General features: G+C 35.2%; 1 protein-coding gene and 1 pseudogene across 13 annotated transcripts in view; one reads left to right on the forward strand and one right to left on the reverse strand.

The window, feature by feature from the left end:
* POT1 (protection of telomeres 1) overlaps positions 1–24,071 on the forward strand; it is a 157,375-nt gene that overhangs the window by 112,858 nt on the left and 20,446 nt on the right. For 7 of the 13 annotated variants that reach the window (XM_074379119.1, XM_074379120.1, XM_010343432.3 and 4 more), the window contains exons 18-19: positions 1–20,812; positions 21,878–21,979. In XM_074379119.1, the coding sequence (XP_074235220.1) occupies positions 1–113 (113 nt within the window). In that variant the 3' untranslated portion in view covers positions 114–20,812; positions 21,878–21,979. Of the gene's footprint in view, positions 20,813–21,872; positions 21,980–24,071 lie in introns of all 13 variants that reach the window. The other 6 variants (XM_074379121.1, XM_074379124.1, XM_074379127.1 and 3 more) reach the window with 6 other exon arrangements.
* LOC101035830 (60 kDa heat shock protein, mitochondrial-like) overlaps positions 15,591–24,071 on the reverse strand; it is a 10,227-nt pseudogene continuing 1,746 nt past the window's right edge.

Genomic DNA, 24,071 nt, shown 5'->3' on the forward strand with positions numbered 1-24,071 from the left:
ATGCATATCCATGGTTGGAATGCTTCATCAAGTCATACAATGTCACAAATGGAACAGAGAATCAAATTTGCTATCAGATTTTTGACACCAGAGTTGCAGAAGATGTAATCTAATATTGCCATCCAACTTAGCATACACAAAATGTTGTAGTTTATTAAAATGTTACTTTTCTATTAGATTATTATAAAACCCATGAGAGATTTAGCTATTTTTTAAGTACCATTCACAATTCCATTTTAACTAATATTTTCTATTATTTTGATGAGTAGATATTGTGTTATTTTAATGCCATCTTGTATGCTAAAAATGTTGCTCAAAATCATCAGCATGATGGCTTTCAGGTATATAAAAGAAAAAGAGACATTGAATAAGAACTGTCTTTTCATTTACTCTTTTACAGTCATTTTAGAGCAGTGATTTTGTTACCCTACACTAGAACTCATGTTTTCTATTGGTTTTTCATGTATCAGCCACTGATTTCTCTGCCACTCGCAATCCCTGGTCGAGCTTCTTTTCCTGCTCTGAGTTTTGTATCAGCAATGTTGATGATGTTAGCATGGGTATGGGATTAGAAAATGTCCTTACCTTAAATCTCTTGGCTTTTACTGGGTGCAAGGTAAATAATGGCTATGAATTTTGTTTTGCTTTTGTACAAAGGGATCTGCTAAAGTAAGTACTGCTTAGATAAGTGTTTGTCTGATCAAGCTACAGTGTACTTGAAGTAGAAATGCCAAAGTTGCTTTGTTGGGGTGCTGATACTGATGATTTTAGGGTAAATACATTTCTTTAGTCTTGAAATACATGGTTTGATTGCTTGTTTCTCTCCAGGATATTAGAGTTTTCTCTATTTCACCTCAACCTAATAAAGTGACTTAAATTATTCTTTTCTAAGAGTCTCATGTAAAATATGCCAGTATTACAACTTATAACTAGTTGAAAGAGATGTTAACTTAGTAAAATAGTTTTTTTTTTACATAACAATGTCAAATGTAAAATCATGAACATTCAATTTTGTACAAACATTTAGATGTATATATCTATTTATAGATTTATGTATTTTATTTTCTAATGACAGATATAGATTACCTGGTTTAATACTAGTGAAGAATAAATAAGTGCACACATTTCAACTGTTTAATTTATTTGCCCTAAGTTGAGCAGAAAAATGCCTGGCCCTGAAAAGGGTTGATTTGAAGCATGTCGATCTAGAATCAGTCAGTGGTTCTTAAAGTTGGCTTCAGGTTATTATCAGCTGGAGAGGGAACTTTAAAAGTATCAGATTCCAAGGTGTCACCCTGGAATCTAGCTCAAGACCACATGCATTCAACTGCTTGCTGCACAGCTCACTAGCTATTTGACCTTAAGCCAGTGGTTAGCCTTTCTTGAAAATTGGGAATTATAATAGTGGCCACTTTAGGAGGCCGTGATGGGGCAGGAAGAAATGAAATATTAAAATGCTTAGACTCCAGCGCAGAAGAAAGTGTCATAAAGGATTGGATGTCAGTACATTTTGGTGACAACTAATCGTCTTTATTGCTACTCTCTTAAAAAGAGACTTAAAATATATGCCTTTCCTCTATTTTGCTGATTCCTTAACATCCCAGCCATCATTGCTTTAATGGTTACAAGGGGAAGCAACTACACCCTCCAGGTTATTTCAGGCCCAGCTAGTGAAGCTATTAAAAGATGAGTATGAAATGGACGGAACATGGAGATGAAATGGAGTGAATGTCATTGATCAGTTGACCAAAGAATCCTCTTCTAAGCTGGTTATCTGGATAGTTTTATGATTGCAAATGCTATTTTTTCAATATCTTGTTCCTGTTGTGCAAAAATACAGAGAAATAAAGAAACAAACAAAAATAAAAAACAGTAATCATCAAAAGCCAGTAGGGCTGATTTTTAAAATAAGGAATAGCTTGACTTAATAACTTAATGAAGAGGAATCTAAAAATAATAGTGTACAAGCACTGAGGAAAAAGGAAAACACTTTTTTCTACTCTGAAACAATGGCAGAAAGGAAGTCGTTTGTAAATTTTATGGAAAATTTTTTTGCAATGTAGCCAGTTTGTGAAAGTCTCTTCAGTTTCTTCATTCAAGTCACTTAAAACTAAATGCAAATAAAACTGTAGATTTCACATTGCCTTTATCACTCTACAGTGTTTATATGTAATAAATCACTGACTTCCATTAGTTGTTTTCCAGAGTCATCAGGAAATATTTTTCTTATTATTTGGTATAATCTAATTTGGAGTGTGATTATATAACTCAATGTACTTGTCTCTTCTTATAATAAAGATTTAAAGAAAGAATAATGATATAAAACACTACTAGTTTTGAGTCCCTGTAGTTTTAGTTAAATCTAAATGCAAATCTAAATACATTTTTTATTCTGGGATATTTGGCAAGACATTTTAATGCTTATTTTATGGTTCCACAGACCATAACTGACATCTGTTTGAAAGTACTAGATTTCCAATATTGAATATTCAAGATTACTCTCTACCTTAAGATCACAAAAGAGATATGTGACATAATTTATCTATCTCAGAAAATAAGGTTTGGTTTGTAATGCGGGAACACGTTAGGTACTTAAAATTTACCAAAACCTGGCCTCAATGTATTCTTCAGTCTTTGTGACACTACACTTGTTCACACTAAGGCAGTGATAAAGTAAATCTTTGAGAGCAGTACCACACCCACAAGATAACAGCAGAGGTTAAACCACGTGGCAGGATTCCTTTACTTCCCCTATTCAGTAAGCCAACTCTGCAGACATTTATATCATGATGTCTCTTCTCCGCTCCAAAAAGATCAATGTTCTGTTGCAAAGCTAAGAAAAACAAAATAAACAAAAAAAAAAAAAAAAAAAAAAAAACCACCTTATTGGCTCTTTACCAGAAATTCCACTCTGCCAAAAGAAGACCTAGTGAGAGATTGAATTTCTCTTGGTAGAACATCAGTTCTTTGCCTTAAAGCCTTAAGCCTCCATGAAATGCAAATCAATCTGGAAAAACACAGTACTTTATGTTGTTGTCAATAGCTGAGATTAAGTGACATTTTATTAAAAATAGAGGATTACCAAGCACAGGTATCAGAAGGCTGCAGTGTACAACTCTGGGGATCATTCACCCCTGACACAGACTACAGTGTGAATGGCACCAGCCCAGCCTTTAAGAAGTTAGGAAGTGGAGGCAGAGCTGGCAAATGAGGTTCCTTACCCCAAGCCTCACCTACTAAGAGTCAGCAAACTTGAGATCTCATCCCAGGCTTCACAGTAGTTCATTTAATCCTGAGCAAGTCACTTCTCTGGACTCTCATCTATAAAAGACCATATGCTTTCAAATTTTCAGCACTGATTAGCTTACAAGGTTTTGCCTAGAAAACTTCACCTATTAAATGAAAATGTATGAAGTTTAAGGTGGTTTTTTTCCAGTTCTGTGAAGAGGCTTATAGGAAGCTTGATGGGGATAGCATTGAATCTATAAATTACTGTGGGCAGTATGGCCATTTTCATAATATTGATTCTTTCTAACCATGAGCATGGAATGTTTTTCCATCTGTTTGTGTCCTCTCTTATTTCCTTGAGCAGTGGTTTGTAGTTCTCCTTGAAGAGATACTTTATATCCTTTGTTAGTTGTATTCCTAGGTAGGTATTTTATTGTAGCAGTTGTGAATGGCAGTTCTTTCTTGATTTGGCTCTCTTTAAGTCTGTTATTGATGTATAGGAATGCTTGTGATTTCTGCACATTGATTTTGTACCCTTAGACTTTGCTGAAGTTGCTTATCAGTTTAAGGAGATTTGAGGCTGAGATGACAGGGTCTTCTAAATATACAATAATGTCATCTGCAAATAGAGACGATTTGACTTCCTCCTTTCCTAATTGAATATCCTTTATTTCTTTTTCTTGCCTGATTGCTCTGGCTAGAACTTCCAATACTATATTGAATAGGAGTGGTGAGAGAGGGCATCCTTGTCTAGTGCCAGATTTCAAAGGGAATGCTTCCAGTTTTTGCCCATTCAGTATGATATTGGCTGTGGGTTTGTCGTAAATAGCTTTTATTATTTTGAGACACGTTCCGTCAATACCTAGTTTATTGAGGGTTTTTACCATAAAGGGCTGTTGAAATTTGTCGAAGGCCTTCTCTGCATCTATTGAGATGCTCATGTAGTTTTTGTCTTTGGTTCTGTTTATGTGATGGATTATGTTTATAGACTTGCGTATGTTGAACCAGCCTTGCATCCCCAGGATGAAGCCTACTTCATTGTGATGGATAAGCTTTTGATGTCCTGTTGCAGTCAGTTTGCCAGTATTTTATTAAAGATTTTTGCATCTATGTTCATCATGGATATTGGCCTGAAGTTTTCTTTTTTTGTTGAGTCTCTTCCGGGTTTTGGTATCAGGATGATGTTGGTCTCATAAAATGATTTGGGAAGGATTCCCTCTTTTTGGATTGTTTGGAATAGTTTCAGAAGGAGTGGTACCAGCTCCTCTTTGTATGTCTGGTAGAATTTGGCTGTGAACCCATCTGGACCTGCGCCTTTTTCAGTTGGTAGGCTATTAATTGCTGCCCCAACTTCAGCCCTTATTATTGGTCTACTCAGGGTTTCAACTTCTTCCTGGTTTAGGCTTGGGAGGGTGCATGTGTCCAGGAATTCATCTATTTCTTCCAGGTTTACTGGTTTATGTGCATAGAGTTGTTTGTAGTAATTTCTGATGATAATTTGTATTTCTGTGGAATTGGTGGTGATATCCCCCATCCCCATTTCTGATGGTAGTTTGTATTTCTGTGGTATCGGTGGTGATATCGCCCCATCCCCTTTATCTTTTTTTATTGCATCTATTTGATTCTTCTCTCTTTTCTTTTTTATTAATCTAGCTAGCAGTCTGTCTATTTTGTTGATCTTTTCAAAAAACCAGTTTCTGGGTTTATTGATTTTTTGAAGGGTTGATTTTTTGTGTGTCTATCTCCTTCAGTTCTGCTCTGATCTTTGTTATTTCTTGTAAATGTAAATAGGAACTTTTGGTCTGATTAATATAACTAGTGCTGAATTTAACAATTCATCTAATCCTAAGCAAAAGCAAGGAATTGCTGCAGACTTTTCATGATTAATATCACAACTGTTTAGGCTTTTGAAATACTGAAAATAGTTTTAAAACCCGACTTTGTGCCCATTTCCCCCTTGAAGTCCTCTGATCAGAAATTGTTTGTTAACCAGTGAACTGGAAGATCTTTAAGATCCCTTCCAATTCTAACATTTCTTTGATTTGATGATTCTTTGTTCAGTGTTGCCCAGAGACACTTCTGTTGTATCTCGCTGACTGTTGTTGACTGCCCAAAAATAGGAAATCACTCTATCCGGTAACGAGATGTCTTATGCTAACTATATCTAACTAAAAGGCTCACTAGAATGAGCATTCTCAGTGGAAAGAAGAAAATGATAGAATACTGCTTTACAGGCTTCCTTCTGGACATGATTTGAGAACAAACCCTTAAGCAGCCTAAGGGAAAAGTAAAATAAATAAAAAATATTACTGCTAGTCCAGAATCATCACTGACCTTTATTCATAATTCTCTTCCTGTTGAGTTTTTTTCCTTTTCTGAAGTTTGAATTCCTCTTTGGCATGTGAAAGAAGACTTTTCAGTCTCACCTAGAAGTTTATGTTATCCATGTTCATGTCAGTGTTTTAAGAAAGAGAAAAGTTAATTGCTTAGCTCTTTCTTCTGAATGGAGCTTTTTTTTTTTTTCCTATTAATTTCAGTCTGTGGCAAGTAAAATATTTGCATTCTGGCAAACCAAAACATAATCATTAATTTTCTTTAAATCCCTGGCAGTTTATTTAGCTAGTAGATTTTTTTAAATGGAAAATTACAGATTTAAAGAAATAACAACATACATTTATCTTTATAATTCATAATGCACTTCTAGAGACTTCAGGTTGGTAGTATTAATCTGCCACGAATTATCTTACGTCTTCCCACATTGGAGCAGGTGGAGGTGGGGAGGGATATAGGCTATAGTTTTCCCAGCAGATTCTTCTAACATTCGTCTAACTTCCGTCAAGGACACTGATCCAAAATACACAGCCTAAAATTTTAGGACAGTAAAATTATATTACTGCCTGAAACAAAAGCTTTAAATGGGGGTTTGTTCCACAGATTTTTACTGGGCCCCATTATATAGAAAGAATTGTTATAGCTTCATTTTAGTATCAGACATACCCATTTTTCTCTCCCAACAGTTATTTAGGAGACATACTTCAGACTCTGAAAGCACGGATGAACCCAGGATAGTTAACAAGTTGGGTGAAGATAGCCTGCATCATTCAGTACACTATCAACCTTTCCACCAATACTCAGTTATAAGCCAGATGTAAGTAAAAAACTTAGGCATGAGAAGCCATTTATAATAGCTGATGTTGACGTAATAGCAAACATATGTAATTATTCTAATATCTAGATAGATTTTTCAAAATCATAAGAAAGAATTGTATGCCTTTGGCAGCAGTCAATGTTTTGTTTTTTTCCTATGAGTAGACAGACTGCACAAATAAAATTCCATGTATATGGTATGAATTAAAAAGGCAAAAGGATCAATGTGATATTACAGTGTTTTTTATAGTAACCTTTCTCCAGGTTAATGAATCACAAAAAAAACCTTCAAAGACGCACTTCAAAGACAATAGATGAAAAATGTACTCTTTTATTCCTATTCTTGATGTATTAGGGAAAAAATAGAACAGTTGTTGGAAGGAAAGTTACTTTTCATGAGGTATACTTCAGTTGTAATACTGGCTAATCTATTGTCAGGTTGTTGATTATGTTGGTTACAAAAAAAATGCATCGATAAAGAGAATTACCATAAACACCAAAAATTAGTTTAAAAAGTCACTGGACCTTTATATATGTATAACAAAACCTTTTTTGATTGTGTTTTATCTTGGTCTTCTCAAAACCCTATTTTAGGAAATTTCATTATCTTCTAGTACAAACAAGAACTCTGGCACTTGAGGACCTTTACCATCTTGGAGGCTTTTTGACTCCCTCTGGCTGCTATTACAAAAACCATTGACTCGGTGGCTTAAAAACAGTAGAAATTAATTTCTCACAGTGCTAGAGGCTGGGAAGTCTAATATCGTGATACTGGCAGGTTAGATGTCTGCTGAGGGCCAACTTCCTGGAGTATGCTGGCTGTCTTTTCACTGTAACCTCACATGGCTCTCATGACCTACTCTCCACCCAAAGATCTCACCTTCCAATACCATCACCTTCCAATGCTACCATCTATGGGGTAGCATTTCAACATAGGAATTTTCAGGGGACCTAAACATTCAGTCCATTACAAAAGGGCTAACAAAAAAACTCTACAATCAACTGACATATCCCCTTCCCACTTTAATGAATTGAAAGTTGAAACTGACTTAACCAGAAGCTGACCCAGGGCTATAACTATATTGCCAACTCTTAGTTTTGTACTTTTTCACTGTATAATGTTATTAAATTACTTATAATACAATGCCTATATTTCTTAAAAGTGGAAAACTCTATTATAACTATGTTTCTTTTGTGAAGTGATTAAGAATCTGGTGTCCACAAAACAATCTTCAAAATCTATTCTAACAGCAGCAACAACAAATGTTCAATGTATTTGGAATGTGCATTACCTTAAGAAATTATCAGTTGAAAAATGAAGGCACAAAAATAGTACATGAACTTGATTTTAAAAATTGGCAGTGACAGTAAATAAATTAGGAATGGAGTATGGATAGAACAAAGAGTAGTCTGTCAACTTCATTTTTCTCTATTTTAAACAGTCACTTTGATGTAAATTCTTTCATCTAACTAATATGTGATCTAGTTTGACTATTCTTAAGGTTCGTGTCTTTTGATTTTATGAAATTAATTGTGTCCTACTATTTAAAACTGTTTGAATTTACTGTTGTCAAAACAAAAAATTACAACAAATTTAGTTTAAAGATTTTAATTGGCTTTATCTGCAATTATAGAATTGGGCAACAATTATTTAATAAAATAGAAGGAGCAGACTGATGAGCTGAGCAGAGCAGAAGTGGTTGGTTTTATACACAGGGAAGGGCTGAAGAAAGCAGAAACAAATAACAAAAGAGGGATTGATCTTTTCAAAGTTACTTCCTTCTAGGGATTAAAGCAGAAGGAATTTCATTATCAAGCCCATTGAAACTGACCTATTTGGGAATTTGGCTCTTGCTCTCTCTCTCTCTCTCTCTCTTTCTCTCTCTCTCTCTCTTTCTCCCTTTCTCTCTCTCTCCTTCTACCTCTCTCCATCTCTCTCTCTCTCTCCCTATTTCCCTCTCTCCCTCTCTCCTCTCTCCTCTCTCCCCGTCTCCCTCTCTCTTCGTCTCCTGGTTTTTCTGAAGGTCAGATAAAGCCATTTCCACCTAGTAGCTTGGAATTTTTGCAATGAGTAACTCCATTTTGGTTTAGTCTGTTGGGCTGGTGCAGGAGCTCAATCTAAACTAGGGACCTCCAGTAGATTTTTCTTTAATGCTGTATTAAACTAACAATTGATCATATTAAGTTCTACTTTCTGCCTGGTATTCACACTAAAAGACAAAAGGACATTGATACTTTTCGTGATGTCAGAATCCCCCAAAGGTCATCCTAATATTTTAAACAACTCATGAGTCTTGCATTTATCTGAATCCTACTTAAATTAATATACACTCAGCACTTAATCATCTTAAGCTATTGAAGTATTCTCATTCTATACCATATGTTTTCCTTTCGTGCACCTAAAGCCATTGTTTACAAACTGCTGAAGCATCTCAGAATACCATAGCAAACAGACCAAGGATGAGAAGGACATTTTCAATGTCTTAGAGAAACAACAGCAACATATGTCAGACTAATGTTGAAACATTAGAATGCTGCATTCCTTCCAGTTATATTTATTTTAAAATCAGACTGGAGCAGAAAACAAGGCCAGGTTGAATAGAGCCTGGGAGACCTCACTTAGTGTTTTGAACTTTCTTCTAGATTAAATGGAAAGCTTAACCAACATTTTAAGCAGGAAAAGTGACACAGGAATTAGATCCCAGACATCATAATCTTGGTATTTCTCCACAAATATGAATAATTGTGTTTTTGGAAAGAAATATATGGAATATTTTATCTTTTGACCTACAAATAAAAACTATTGGAAATAATCTTTTAATTGTATGCACTGTATTTGGAAGCTCTGCAAAACACTACATTTCAAACTTGTTAGATGAGTTCAACCATAGTAGGGTTTGACTTAAAAGTAATAAAAACTAATAATTTCGGTGATGTACATGCTATTTATGTGCAATTATAATGTAGTACTGTCTCACTGATGTACATCATTTAAAATATAACTTCTCATATATTTAAAAATATGTGACCAAAAGAAATTTTATTAGTATCTTTATAAAATGGGATAATGAATATTTTTAAATATTATTAAACTTTTGTCCTAACTAAAAATATTAAATATTTTTTAAATATTATTAAACTTTTGTCCTAACTAAATTTCCTGCAATAACATGGTCATATTTATAATTTTAAAAGTCATCCATTAAATTATTTAACATTTATATTTATCAGGCTCTTTAAATTGAAAAACTGGGGCTGGGCACAGTGGCTCATACCTGTAGTCCCAGCAGTTTGAGAGGCTGAGGCTGATAGATTGCTTGAGTCTAGGAGTTTAAGACCAGTTTGGGGAACATAGTGAGAACATGTTTCTACCAAAAAAAGAAATTGTTAAAGATTAGCTGGGCATGGTGGTACAAACCTAGTTTCTGCTACTCTGAAGACTGCAGCAGGAAGATTGCTTGCTTTGGGGAGGTAGAGGCTGCAGTGAACTGTGATCACACTGCTTCAGTGAGCTGTGATCTTGCCACTGCACTCCAGCCAGGGCAGCAGAGCAAGACTCCATCTCAAAACCAAGTAACAAATATATCAATATGCCAAAAATATAACGCAGATAGCAAACTATGATAACATTTGTGAGAAATACTATATGCTAATTGTTGCAACAAAAATGACTTCATAATACAAAAATCTTGAAAAATAAATTCAAATGCTTAATTGCACTAAAAATCAAGAAATGCAAATCAAAACAATATATTGGTATATGAAATAAGGGAAGACTGAAAAGAATATTTTTTTCTGGAAATAGATTTAAAAGGCTCCTTTGATATTATTGTTAGGAGTTCAGCTTTTCTGGGAAGTTATTTAGTGGCACAAATAATTTTTTTCCTCTTTGTGCCAGATTTTCCTCTTTTTTGAACTGTGAAAAATTGGGCATCACCGTAATGTCAAAAAATACCATTTAAGCACAGGCACAGTGGCTCACGCCTGTAATATCAGCCCTTTGGGAGGCCAAGGCAGGCGGATCACAAGGTCAAGAAATCAAGACCATCCTGGCCAAAATGGTGAAACCCTGCCTCTACTAAAAAATACAAAAAGTAGCTGGGCATGGTGGCACACACCTGTAGTCCCAGCTACTTGGCAGGCTGAGGCAGGAGAATTGCTTGAACCAGGGAGGCAGAGGTTGCAGTGAGCCGAGATCCCGCCACTGCACTTCAGCCTGGTGCCTGGCAACAGAACAAGACTCTGTCTCAAAAAAAAAAAAAAAAAAAAAATACCATTTAAAAAGAATGGGAACAACCATAATGTCCTCAAATACTGACTGATAAATTACTGATTATCAAAAAAAGGAATATAATGTAGCCTTCAAAGATCATGTTTTATAATAATATCTAAGTACATTCTATTTACTGTACATGAAAAAGAAAGACTTGTATTAACGATCTGACTTCATTTTACTATGTCTGCATTTATTTAACATGCAAATTTCATTAATCTGTTACTTTGTTCAGGGCACAATGATGAGAGCTGGGAAAACAGCAGTAAGCTATACAGTGCCTTCAAAGATCACACACACACACACACACACACACACACACGTGTGCCAGAAATTACAGGCAGAGCCAATCAGACTGCTAACAGTGATTATCTGGTTGATGACATGTTGGTATCTTTATTTCCATTTTTGAACTCATCTATAGTTTCCAGAGTTTGATGGGGAGCATGTATCAATTCATATTCAGACTAAAGCATAAACACAATTTTGTAACATGTCACTCATTTTACTCTATGCATAGATGAGGCGAGACCCTACCAAAATGAAAGTGGTTTCCTTAGGCAGCTTGAGAAAATCATTCTCGTTATATCGTAGTGTTAACGATAGTCTTCACAACATGCCGCTGAGTCTCTAGACAAAGGAGGGAAACATAAAGGAAGAGTGCACTATTTTCTGGCATTTCCATTTTGCAACTAAGAGAGGCATTATTTTAAAACCTAGTCAAATATTACCAGGGAGACTTGATAACAAAAATAGGAGAAACCGTCTATACCTACTGTATTACTAATTCCTAGCTGCTCAAAATTTGTACAAAATTACTTAATTCAACATCTATTCAATAAATTGCAATACTGTGTAAGTTCTATCATTTTTAATTATGCTAAAAATTCCATTTAAAGATGTAACTAGTTTAAATATGTTTATAATTATCATTGAAAAATCTTTTTTTATGCCATTAGGTTTCTAGGTATATGAATAATTCAAGAAAATCACTGTCAATTTAAATTAACATCATATAAAATAAGCCTTCTACATCCTTATAAGCTTTACATTAAGAATAATGTATTATTTAATATGCCTTTGGTAATGAGAAGGTTAATTTGTGTTACACCTTTATAGATGAATAGAAGTTCAAGTTAATATTAAAATATTTGACAGGACCTTCCTGCTGCTGCTTTTGTTTTGAATTAGGCCATGAATTTAATGGTCAAATTTTGCTACCTACTTAAATAGACATCAAAATTATGCTACAGAGAAAATAACACTTGAAATAACCAAGGAAATTTAAATTTCTACTGGCAGTAGGGCATGTAAGACTTACAGAACTAAGGTAATTGATATATACCATTGTCTTCAGGTTAGTGATTTTGGATTTGATAGGCAGAAAATAATCCATATAATAGATCTTATTTGTAACATTCAAGTTTTTCTATTTCATTCACTTCGAGCAAATGTAATTTGTATACTTTGAATTTGTTTATTCCTTCATCTGAAATTCATTTGAAATTGTTTTTCAGAAGTAAAAAGGGATGAATTTGGAGCTTGGGAATGCTAAAGAAACTTACTGCAAGATAGCTTTAGACTTCAACAGCTTGAAACGTTGACTTTGTATCAGATGCATAAGGTTTGAGCCTTGAGTGTGATGGAGACTGTCAGAATGCTAACTAGTAGCTATTTATAGATCTTTAAAGAGCAACAACTTTTCATCTATATACATATATATGTATATAGTATTTATATGATGTATATAGTATCAAAAGACATATATTTATTTTTTTGTTTTAAAACGGTTTCACTCTATCACCCAAGTTGGAGTGCAGTGGCCGATCTTGGGTCACCACAGCCTCTGCTGCCTCCTGGGTTCAACCGATTCTTCTGCCTCAGCCTCCCAAGTAGTTGGAATTACAGGCACCTGTCACCATGACCAGCTAATGTTTGTATTTTTAATAGAGACGTGGTTTCACCATGTTGGCCAGGATGGTCTCTATCTCTTGACTTCGTGATCTGGCTGCCTCGGCCTCCCAAAGTGCTGGGATTACAGGTATGAGCCACCACACCTGGCCTATATACATATATTTCTATGCCTTTTGTGAAAACTGCCGTCTACATACTATATATTGCACTATATATACATGGTATTCATCAAAAAGCTAAAAACCAGAAATGAATTCAGATGAGTTTATGGACGTTTGATTCCAAAGTTTCAGTCTCCATGAAAATTTTTTTAGGCAATAAATTTTACTAAATCATTACATGATTCATTGAAAAAGGTCTTCTGTTTATTCATTCAATGTATGTGCATGAATATATGCTGTGTAATAATCCATGATCCACTATGATTATCAAGAACATATTGAGCATCTCTATATGTGTAAGATTCTGGATAAGAAAGGAAACATCCATTATGCCAGGATGTTCTTGTAACAGAGAAGTCAGATGGACTCAGATATCTTATTGGCGTTAACTGGCGTTAACTTATCCTGTGATCTACTATAAATGACTTCATATCCTTGGGCTACATTTTTTTAAACTCAAGTATACAGATGTTTCCCATCTTTTAAAGTATAATTAAACACCTTTCTTGTGTAATGAACTTTTATAAGAATTGAGATGCTCTTCTGAAGGATTATACTTGTTTTTAATAAAATTAATATAATGCATTTTCATTAAGGTTAGCAGAAAGCTCCTCTTGAGATTTTAGAAATTTTTATTAATTCAAATGCAAATGTATTTGGCCTTTAAATTTCCTTCACAATTTAAATCAAAATAACAGAGATTATCTGTAATCTTGTTTTAAATTGCAGACTGCTTTTCTCTTATATTTAGGTTGGTGCAAAAGTAATTGCAGTTTTTACCACTTTTGATGGCACCAACCTAATAGTAGTACAAAGAAGCAAAATAAATATTGTATAGATGTGTATCATTATATTAGGAAAAAAACACTAGTATTAAAAGGATTAGTTTGCTTAATACAGATTTTATTTTAAATAAGCAAATTCAGAAGTATTCTAATTTAATTTGATGGTTGCTCATTGTCTTTTCAGACATTCTTTATATATTTCTTACCACACAAGAAAATTAATGAGACGTGTCTCTGGCCCCTTAAAGTATTTATTTTTAATTTCTGATTCTCTCCAACAAGTCACTCTCTTCTTTCATGACCTTTTCTCAGACAAGAGAGACTATTTGGTTAAAATGAATCAAATTAAAACAATGTGAGAAACTGTAATAATCTTTTCCAATTCTTATTCATTGTTTAGATGTGAAATTCCTCAGGTATTTGTCCTTGAAGTGGTTATTTGTAACATGGAAACTTTAGGGAAGAAATCAATTGAGAATATGTACAGTTTTCCTCAAAATTTTTATAAAGAAGAGAAAGATGTATTCATGTAGTACAAGGGAAGTGGTCTCCATTTTTTTATTAATTTCATCAATGCAAATTGCATACCTAACACTCTGGGGGCAGCAGAGAAATTGATATTTATGAAAGTCTTCAGGGGCTTAAATGATTTTTAAATGTCAGCATACTAGTAATAAAATTTCCTCATTCTCCCTCTTTAGATATCTGGTGGAGGGGTGGGGGACAATTTAGTTGAATGTAGAAGGAAGTGTATTTGAGTTCCATTTTTTTAATGATTATACTTTTCCTGTAAGAAGGCAATAAAGAGTTGCAATAGAAGTGTGAAGGTTAAAGCCACTGCTTAGTCTGTTGACTTTCTTTTTGTCGTTGTTACTATTTGTGGCAAACACTATTGGTTGACTGATCCAATAGCCATACACAGCCCCTGCTGTCTAGTGACATTTCAGCCAATGATGACCATGTAATATATTTCTGGGTCAGAGATAGAAGTTGCTATCTGTGAGGTTTGCTTCCCTGATAAAAATGAGAGACATTAAGCTGGCACCCAGCTCTAACCCTCTAACCTTCATGCCTTTCATTCCTTCCTGATTTTTCCTGCTTGGAATGCAGAGGTTGGTAACCAGAGATACAACATCATTTTACAATCACGAAGCAGTAAGAATGCATACACAAACTTCACCCTGAAGATAGTGAAGTATAAATGGTTTACAATAGCCTGAATCCCCGATAGAGCCTTTGAGAAGCTGAACTAAATTCCCACCTCTGGACTTTTTGTTGTGTATCAAAAATGAAATCCTGCTTGCTTAAACTTTCTTTAAACTACTTTTGTTTTCTGTTTTTGCAGCAGAATCCATTCCTAATCAATTTACAATTTTAAACTCTTCTGTTAATTGCCATCGAGGCTTCTGATGTACCACACACTGTACTAAATACTTTACATATAGTAATTGATTTAATCCACGTGACAGCCATGAGGAAAGTAATATTTTATTACAGATAACAGGCTGGCATACAGGATGGATGGACTCTGGATTTCTGTGGACTAGATGGAGTTATCAAATGAAGAAAGTGAAGCTCAGAAATATTAAGCAACTGTGTATAAGTAGTAAGTAGTAGTAGTAGGCTTCAAATGTCATGTTTATTACCAAATTTCCTGACTTTATGATTTTTGTGACTATAAAAAGTTCATTTTTATTCATATTTGATTTATTGTGAGGCTGATATTACTTTCAAATGCATTTGTCATTATGTATTTCACCAACTGTTAGGACATTACTATTATTAAAAATGAAGCATAACTTCATTTATTCTTTCCTTTCTGTCATTTGTCATTCCTACATTTGATAGATGTACCTGAAAGTGACAGGGAGAATGGAACCAACTTGGAAAACAGTCTTCAGGATATTATCCAGGAGAACTTTCCCAACCTAGCAAGGCAGGCCAACATTCTAATTCAGGAAATACAGAGAACACCACAAAGATACTCCTTGAGAAGAGCAAACCCAAGACACATAATTGTCAGATTCACCAAGGTTGAAATGAAGGAAAAAATGTTAAGGGTAGCTGAAGAGAAAGACTGGGTTACCCACAAAGGGAAGCCCATCGAACTAAGAGTGGATCTCTCTGCAGAAACCCTACAAGCCAAAAGAGTGGGGGCCAATTGTCGACATTCTTAAAGAAAAGAATTTCAACCCAGAATTTCATATTCAGCCAAACTAAGCTTCATAAGTGAAGGAGAAATAAAATCCTTTACATACCAGCAAATGCTAAGAGATTTTGTCACCACCAGGCCTGCCTTACAAGAGCTCCTGAAGGAAGCACTAAATATGGAAAGAAACAACCTATACCAGCCACTGCAAAAACATACCAACTTGTAACAACCCTCAACACTATGAAGAAACTGCATCAACTAATGGACAAAATAACCAGCTGGCATCATAATGACAGGAACAGATTCACACTTAATATTAACCTTAAATGTAAATGGGCTAAATGTCCCAATTAAAAGACACAGATTGGCAAATTGGATAAAGAGTCAAGACCCGTCAGTATGCTGTATTCAGAAACCCATCTCACATGCAGAGACAGACATAGGCTCAAAATAAATGGATGTAGAAATATTTACTAAACAAATGGAAAGCAAAAAAAAAAAGGGGGGGGTGGGGGGTGTTGCAATCCTAGTTTCTGAATAAACAGATTTTAAACTAACAAAGATCAAAAGGACAAATAAGGGCATTACATAATGGTAAAAGGATCAATGCAACAAAAACAGCTAACTATCCTAAATATATATGCACCCCATACAGGAGCATGCAGATTCATAAAGCAAGTTCTTAGAGACCTGCAAAGCAACTTAGACTTCCACACAATAATAGTGGGAGATTTTAACACCCCACTGTCAATATTAGAACAATGAAACAGAAAATTAACAAGGATGTTCAGGACTTGAACTCAGTTCTGAACCAAGCAGACCTAATAGACATCTAAAGAACTCTCCACCCAAAATGAACAGAATATATGTTCTTCTCAACACCAATCACACTTACTCTAAAATTGAACACATGTTTGGGAGTAAAAAAACTCCTCAGCAAATGCAAAAGAATGGAAATCATAACAAACAGTCTCTCAGACCGCAATACAATCAAAGTGGAACTCAGGATTAGAAACTTCCTCCAAATCACACAACTACATGGAAACTGAACAACCTACTTCTGAATGACTGTTGGGTAGATAACAAAATTAAGGCAGAAATAAGTTCTTTGAAACCAATGAGAACAAAAACACAACATATGAGAATCTCTGGGGCACAGCAAAACCTGTGTTTTTTAGAAGGAAATTTATAGCACTAAATGCCCACAAGAGAAAGCAAGAAAGATCTGAAATCAACACCTTAACATCACATTAAAAGAACTAGAGAAACAGGAGCAAACAAATTAGAAAGCTAGCAGAACACAAGAAATAACTTAAGATCAGAGCAGAACTGAAGGAGATAGAGACACAAAAAAAAAACCTTCAAAAAATTAATGAATCCAGTATCTGGTTTTTTGAAAAATCAACAAAATAGATAGACCAGTAGCCAGACTAGTAAGAAAAGAGTGAAGAATAAAATTGATGCAATAAAAAGTGATAAAGGGGGAGATATCACCACTGATCCCACAGAAATACAAACTACCATCAACGAATATCATAAACACCTCCATACAAATAAACTAGAAAATCTAGAAGAAATGGATAAATTCCTGGACACATACACCCTCCCAAGTCTAAACCAAGAAGAAGTTGAATCCCTGAATAGACCAGTAACAAGTTCTGAAATTACAGCAATAATTAATAGCCTACCAACCCAAAAAAGTCCAAGGCCAGACGGATTCACAGCCGAATTCTACCACAGGTACATAGAGGAGCTGGTCCATTCTGAAACTATTCCAAACAATAGTAAAAAAGGGACACCTCCCTAATTCATTTTATGAGGCCAGTATCATCCTGATACCAAAATCTGGCAGAGACACAACAAAAAAAGAAAATTTCAGACCAGTATCCCTGATGAACATCAATGCAGACATCCTCAATTAAATACTGGCAAACTGAATCCAGCAGCACATCAAAAGCTTATCCACCATGATGAAGTCGGCTTCATTCCTGGGATGCAAAACTGGTTCAATGTACAAAAAATCAGTAAATGTAATCCATCACATAAACTGAACCAATGACAAAACCACATGATTATCTTAATGGAGGCAGAAAAGGCTTTTGATAAAATTCAACAGCACTTCAACTTAAAACTCTTAATAAACTATGTATTGATGGAACATATCTTAAAATAATAAGAGCTATTTATGACAGCTCACAGCCAATATCATAATGAATGGACAAAAACTGGAAGCATTCCCTTTGAAAACTGGCACAAGACAAAATGTCCTGTCTTACCACTCCTATTTCACATAGTATTGGAAGTTCTGGCCAGGGCAATCAGGCAAGAGAAAGAAATAAAGGGTATTCAAATAGGAAAAAAAGGAAGTCAAATTGTCTCTGTTTGCAGATGACATGATTGTATATTTAGAAAACCCCCGTTGTCTCAGCCCCAAATCTCCTTAAGCTGATAAGCAACTTCCGCAAAGCCTCAGGATACAAAATCAATATGCAAAAATCACAAGCGTTCCTATACATAAATGATAGAGAGCCAAAGCATGAGTGAACTCCCATTCACAATTGCTTTAAAAAGAATAAAATAGGAATAAAACTTACAAGAGATGTGAAAAACCTCTTCACAAAGAACTACAAACCACTGCTCAAGAAAATGAGAGGACACAAACAAATGTAAAAACATGTTCATGGATAGAAAGAATTGTGAAAATGGCCATACTGCCCAAAGTAATTTATAGATTCAGTGCTATCCCCATCAAGATATCATTGACTTTCTTCACAGAATTGGAAAAAAAACTAAGCATCATAAGGAACAAAAAAAAGAGCCTGCATAGCCAAAACAATCCTAAGCAAAAAGGACAAAGCTGGAGGCATCATGCTACCTGACTTCAAATTATACTACAAGGCTACAGTAATCAAACAGCATGGTTCTAGTACCAAAACAGATATATAGACCAATGGAACAGAATGGAGTCCTCAGAAATAGGAGCATACATCAACAACCATCTGATCTTTGACAAACGCATTGGGGAAAGGATTTCCTATTTAATAAATGGCATTGGGAAAACTGGCTGTCCATATGCAGTAAACTGAAACTGGACCCCTTCCATACAACTTATACAAAAATTAACTCAAGATGGATTAAAGATTTAAACGTAAAACCTAAAACCATAAAATCCTAGAAGAAAACCTAAGCAATACTATTTGGGACATAAGCATGGAAAAGACTTCATGGCAAAGGACTAATATTCAGAATCTACAAAAAACTTAAACAAATTTACAAGAAAAAAGAAATCCCATCAAAAAGTGGGCAAAGGATATGAACAGACACTTCTCAAAAGAAGAAACTTATGTGGCCAACAAACATGAAAAAAAAAAAAAGCTTATCATCACTGGTCAGTAGAGAAATACAAATCAAAACCACAATGAGATATCATCTCATGCCAGTTAGAATGGTGATCATTAAAAAGTCAGGAAACAACAGATGCTGGAGAGGATGTGGAGAAATAAGAACACTTTTACACTGTTGGTGGGAGTGTAAATTAGTTCAACCATTGTGGAAGACAGTGTGGCAATTCCTCAAGGATCTAGAACCAGAAATACTATTTGACCCAGCAATCCCATTGCTGGATATATACCCAAAGGATTATAGATCATTCTGCTGTAAAGACGCATGCAAACATGTGTTTATTGCAGTACTGTTCACATTAGCAAAGACTTGGATCAACCCAAAGAAAATGTGGCACATATATAGCATGGAATACTACGCAGCCATGAAAAAGGATGAGCTCATGTCCTTTGCAAGGACATGGATAAAGCTGGAAACCATCATTTTCAGCAAACTAGCACAAGAACAGAAAACCAAACACCACATGTTCTCATTCATAAGTGGGGGTTGAACAATGAGAACACATGGACACAGGGAGGGGTAAATCACACACAGAGGCCTGTCGGGGGTGGGGAACTAGGGGAGGGATAGCATTAGGAGAAATACCTAATATTGATGCTGGGTTGATGGGTGCAGCAAACCACCATGCATGTGTATACCTATGTAAGAAACCTATACGTTCTGCACAGATACTCCAGAACTTAAAGTATAATAATAAGAGCATGGCATTATCTTTGGTCACAATTACCTCTCCAACTTTTTCTATGTCATTAGGCTGAACAACTTCAAGATTTAGGGCCAACCTCTCTGTTACAAACACTGCACCACCAGTAGTAATAGCCATATCTTTAAGCTGGTTCTTTCTATTCTTACCAAATCCTGGAGCCTTGACAGCGACAACCTGAAGACAAACCTTTAGCCTATTCAAGACAACTGTACTTAGAGCTCCTCCACCAATGTCTTCAGCAATTATGAACAAAGGCTTATAGTGAACATTTGCAATTTCAAGAGCAGGTACAATGTACTTGACACTAGAAATTTTCTTTTCACTCAACAAAACATAGACATCCTGGAATTCACATTTCTGACCTTTTGGTGGGTTAGTAAAGTATGAATAAATGTATCCTCGATCAAACTTCATGCCTTCAATAATTTATAATTCATCATTGAGTGTTTTTCCATCCTTTACTGTGATGACAACCTTTCTTCCAACCTTTTTTATTGCTTCAGAGATGATATTGCCAATTTCTTTGCCTCCATTTGCAGAAATTGTAGCAACCTGTGCAATTTCTTCAGGGGTGGTCACAGGTTTAGACTGACTTTTAAGTTCAGCAATTACAGCATCAACACCATTATACCTCTCCTGATTTCCACTGGATTAGCACCTTTGCTAATCTTCTCGAAACCTTCCTTGTCAAAGAGTTTACAAGTACACTAGCAATGGTAGTGTCATCCCCAACCTCTTCATTTATGTTAGTGGCAACATCTTGAACAATTTTAGCTCCAGTATTTTTATATTTATCCTTTAAGTCGATTGAGTTTGCAACAGTCACACCATCTTTTGTTACTTTGGGACTTCCCCAGCTCTGCTCAGTAATCACTCTTTTTCCCTTTGGTCCCATTGTAATGGCTACAGCATCAGCTAAAATTTCTACACTGTGAAGTACTAAGAGTCAGGCATCTGCGGCAAATTTTACATCTTTGGCATAAGCCGGAGTGAGATGAGGAGCCAGTACCCTGGACAGCGGTCTCTCCTGGGGAAAGACTGTGGGTAAGTAACCAAAACATTTCTGTGGGACGGCAGCAGGGCCTGCAGCAAGGCAGGTAGTTGGTGGAGAATGAGGTACAGAGTGCAGGGTCGAAATTTCTTCTCATGAATAAGTCAAACCTTATTAATTAGTTAATAAACGGTGTAACAAGGATAGAGCAATAGGTTTGAATTTTATTATCACCCCGTGCCCCAGTTATAAACAAATCTGGTATCAACCTGAAAAAAACTTAAAAAAAAATCTATTTTGGTGTGAGATGTGAGGTAAAACTACAACTTTCCCAGCTCATTAGAATGCCCCCACTCTCATGTGCAAAAACAAACAAAAAAACTCTGCACTGCACACTTTGTCCATAAGTAAACTTTTGTTCCTTTCTATTGATCTCTAATGATAAACAATATCTTTCATAACCAAAGCCAACATCGTAATTAATAATTACAGAAAGCATTACTGTTATATTTAAGAAAAATACCACAATGCATAATTCTTCCTTGGCTACTTAAAATTCTGGAGGATATAATAAATGTGTTAGTTATGTAGCAGATCCATTAGTATATGTGTAGAGACAGAAAACACAAAATTAAAATGTTTGCAATTTCTATGATTTCAGAAAACCCAATATCATATTAGAATTAATAAAAAACAACTCAGTAAATTGGCAGAACAAAATTTAATTAATCTAAATCATGAGCTTTTTAAATATCAGTAAGCCTGGATACTGTTTTGAGATTATAATTTATGTTTGTTCTATGTTTTTGTTCCTTTATCTTTCTTCTGCCCCTGCTCACAATTTAAGTAGGTCTCAGTTCTGTATTTCATTTCCAAAGGGAAGATTTGGCTAAGCAGCAGGCAAAAATGCCGTATAAGATGTTCTGGCTTTCTTTTGTCCATAGACATTTAAATAATACTAAGGAGAATTTGGAGGACTTGTGGCAAAGGTAAAATGGAGATGTGGGGTGTGTGGTAGAGTCCAAATAGATGCACACAGTTAAGATATCGCAGGTCTACATATAGGAAGTTATAGTTGGGCTTCTTACCCTTTTTATGTGTTCCGCATGGGAGTTTAGGATGAAGATCTTAAAAATGCCCATGTCACACCAGCTCCCTAAGAAATGGAACAGGCCAGTGGCTTATGATGCTGCCGTGAGGCTATCGTGCACCGGAAAGATGTGAGTTCTTTGCCCCCTTTTAGACACATTTCTGCCACATTTTCATGAAATGCTTTTGAAGACCTAAGAGAAGCCCATAGAATAAGGCTATGTGATTCTTTTCTATGTAGTGAATTTTGCTCTCTACTTAAAACAGTTATTAATGTAACTACTTAAACATTTAAGTCCTATAGGATAACAAAAAAAAAAATGAGAGAAAGAGTAAAATTGGAATATTTTAAATGTGCTAGACAATCTATAATGGAATATTTTTTCTTCAGTTTTAAAAATTTAAATAAAAACTAGTGCTTCTTACAGTTAATATTTCAATTAAGAACCCCTATTCATTAAACATGTAGATAAAGAAGAATGGGGTTTCCTTCTTTATTTCTTATGAGTAAGCTTGAGTGGGTCTATGAAACTTTGTGGGTTTTTCTCCCTTTTATAAACGTCAACCTTGAAATATTGGTTAACTTAGAAGTTATTATAAGCACTTGCATATTTTTACTGCAATTTCCTAGACTGCCTGCAATGCTTCTATTAACAGCCTTAGGCAAACTCTTCTAAAACACTTATCTGTCAGGCCATGTCAGTTCATTTATTGAATCATGTAGTAATAAACATAAATTTTAGCATCATCTATGTAAAAGTCATTACGTGATTGATTCTATAAGAAAAGTACAATGTTAACGATACATATCTCATAATCCATTTAGGTAAGTAAAATATAACCTTTTAGGAAGGGAAGAGAATGACCATATTATATAATAATTTTTCCAGTCTTCTTCAATCTGGTATCTGTGCAATTACTTCAGGTTCAGTTATTCCATCACTGACTCACTGAAAAAGCTGTGGTTTGCCTCTGGAGATTCTTTGTATTTAATTACCTGTAAACCAACCATCTGTTTAACATGCAAGAATTACATTCAAACTTCAAAATCATACAACTATCTTAAGAAAATTGTCCTACCTTGTTGTCATTTTAATCTCTTTTGGTGAATAGGTTAGTTCATTTGGCCATCAATCTAAAACTTATGTTTGAACTGCTTGAATCTGTAGATTCATCTTTTCGTTTTTGCTCTGGGTCTATCCCATCTGTGATATACAATTTCTGTAATTCTCTTAGTTTTCTTTTCATATACATCTATACGTATGATGTATATATGTATACATATATATAACATATGGTTATATATGTATGTGTATATATATAAAACTTTATATGTATGTGTGTGTGTGTATATATATATATATATATATATATATAGTTATGCAATTCAGTGTGATAAAAACAACATTGACCTTAAAAAATAGAAAGTGTTATTGACCCTCCATGAACAGAGTGCAATTGTTTAGGATCTGCACAAAAAGAAAAAAGCACTCTCAGCATTTACAACAAGGAATTTAATGTAGGAATGGGTTAGGTGGGTGATGGAAGAAACTGAGATGCTATCTAGATGGCAGTGAGGCGATCTAAACATTGCCCCCCCCCGAAAAGCTTCCTCCAGACGTAGGCAGAAGGAATAAAGGAGGCAACCCATGGCCTTGGGCTACCACGAAAGCTGGTGCCTCATGGGTTTTATGGCAGGAGGTAGGCCCTAATGTGATGGTAGCTACTACCAAAGGCAGAAAGTGGAATACTTTGACTTCTCCCTTCCCCCTGCCTCTCCTCTGCTGATGGCAATTGGGGCCTGGAAAATATAGACTACAGGGACAGCCCCTTGCATACAGAACAAAACTGAGAAGGACAAGGGCAAACATTACCGGAATAGGCACCCAGGCATACAATTCAGGTTGTTTACAGAAGTGAGGATGCATCGCACTGAACTGTCTGTTCTGTTTCACTTGTCAGTCCCTTACTCTCACTGTTTTCACGCTGTAAGATTGCAAGAGGGAGGCATGCAGCGATAATAGCAGAGCTTCCCATGGCGCTGAAATCAAACACAATTGTCTTCTTGACCCAATATTGCATCCTGTTGAAGAAACCAAGACACATAGAAGATAATTTTATTTTCCATGGCTTATTTTTGGCAAAAACATACATTGCCACTTTACCATGCTCTTCAGTGACAGCCACAGGGAATACTTTTGGACTATATGGTAGTAAAAAAAT

This window comes from Saimiri boliviensis, chromosome 10, assembly GCF_048565385.1.
Source record: "Saimiri boliviensis isolate mSaiBol1 chromosome 10, mSaiBol1.pri, whole genome shotgun sequence".
Taxonomy (NCBI): domain Eukaryota; kingdom Metazoa; phylum Chordata; class Mammalia; order Primates; family Cebidae; genus Saimiri; species Saimiri boliviensis.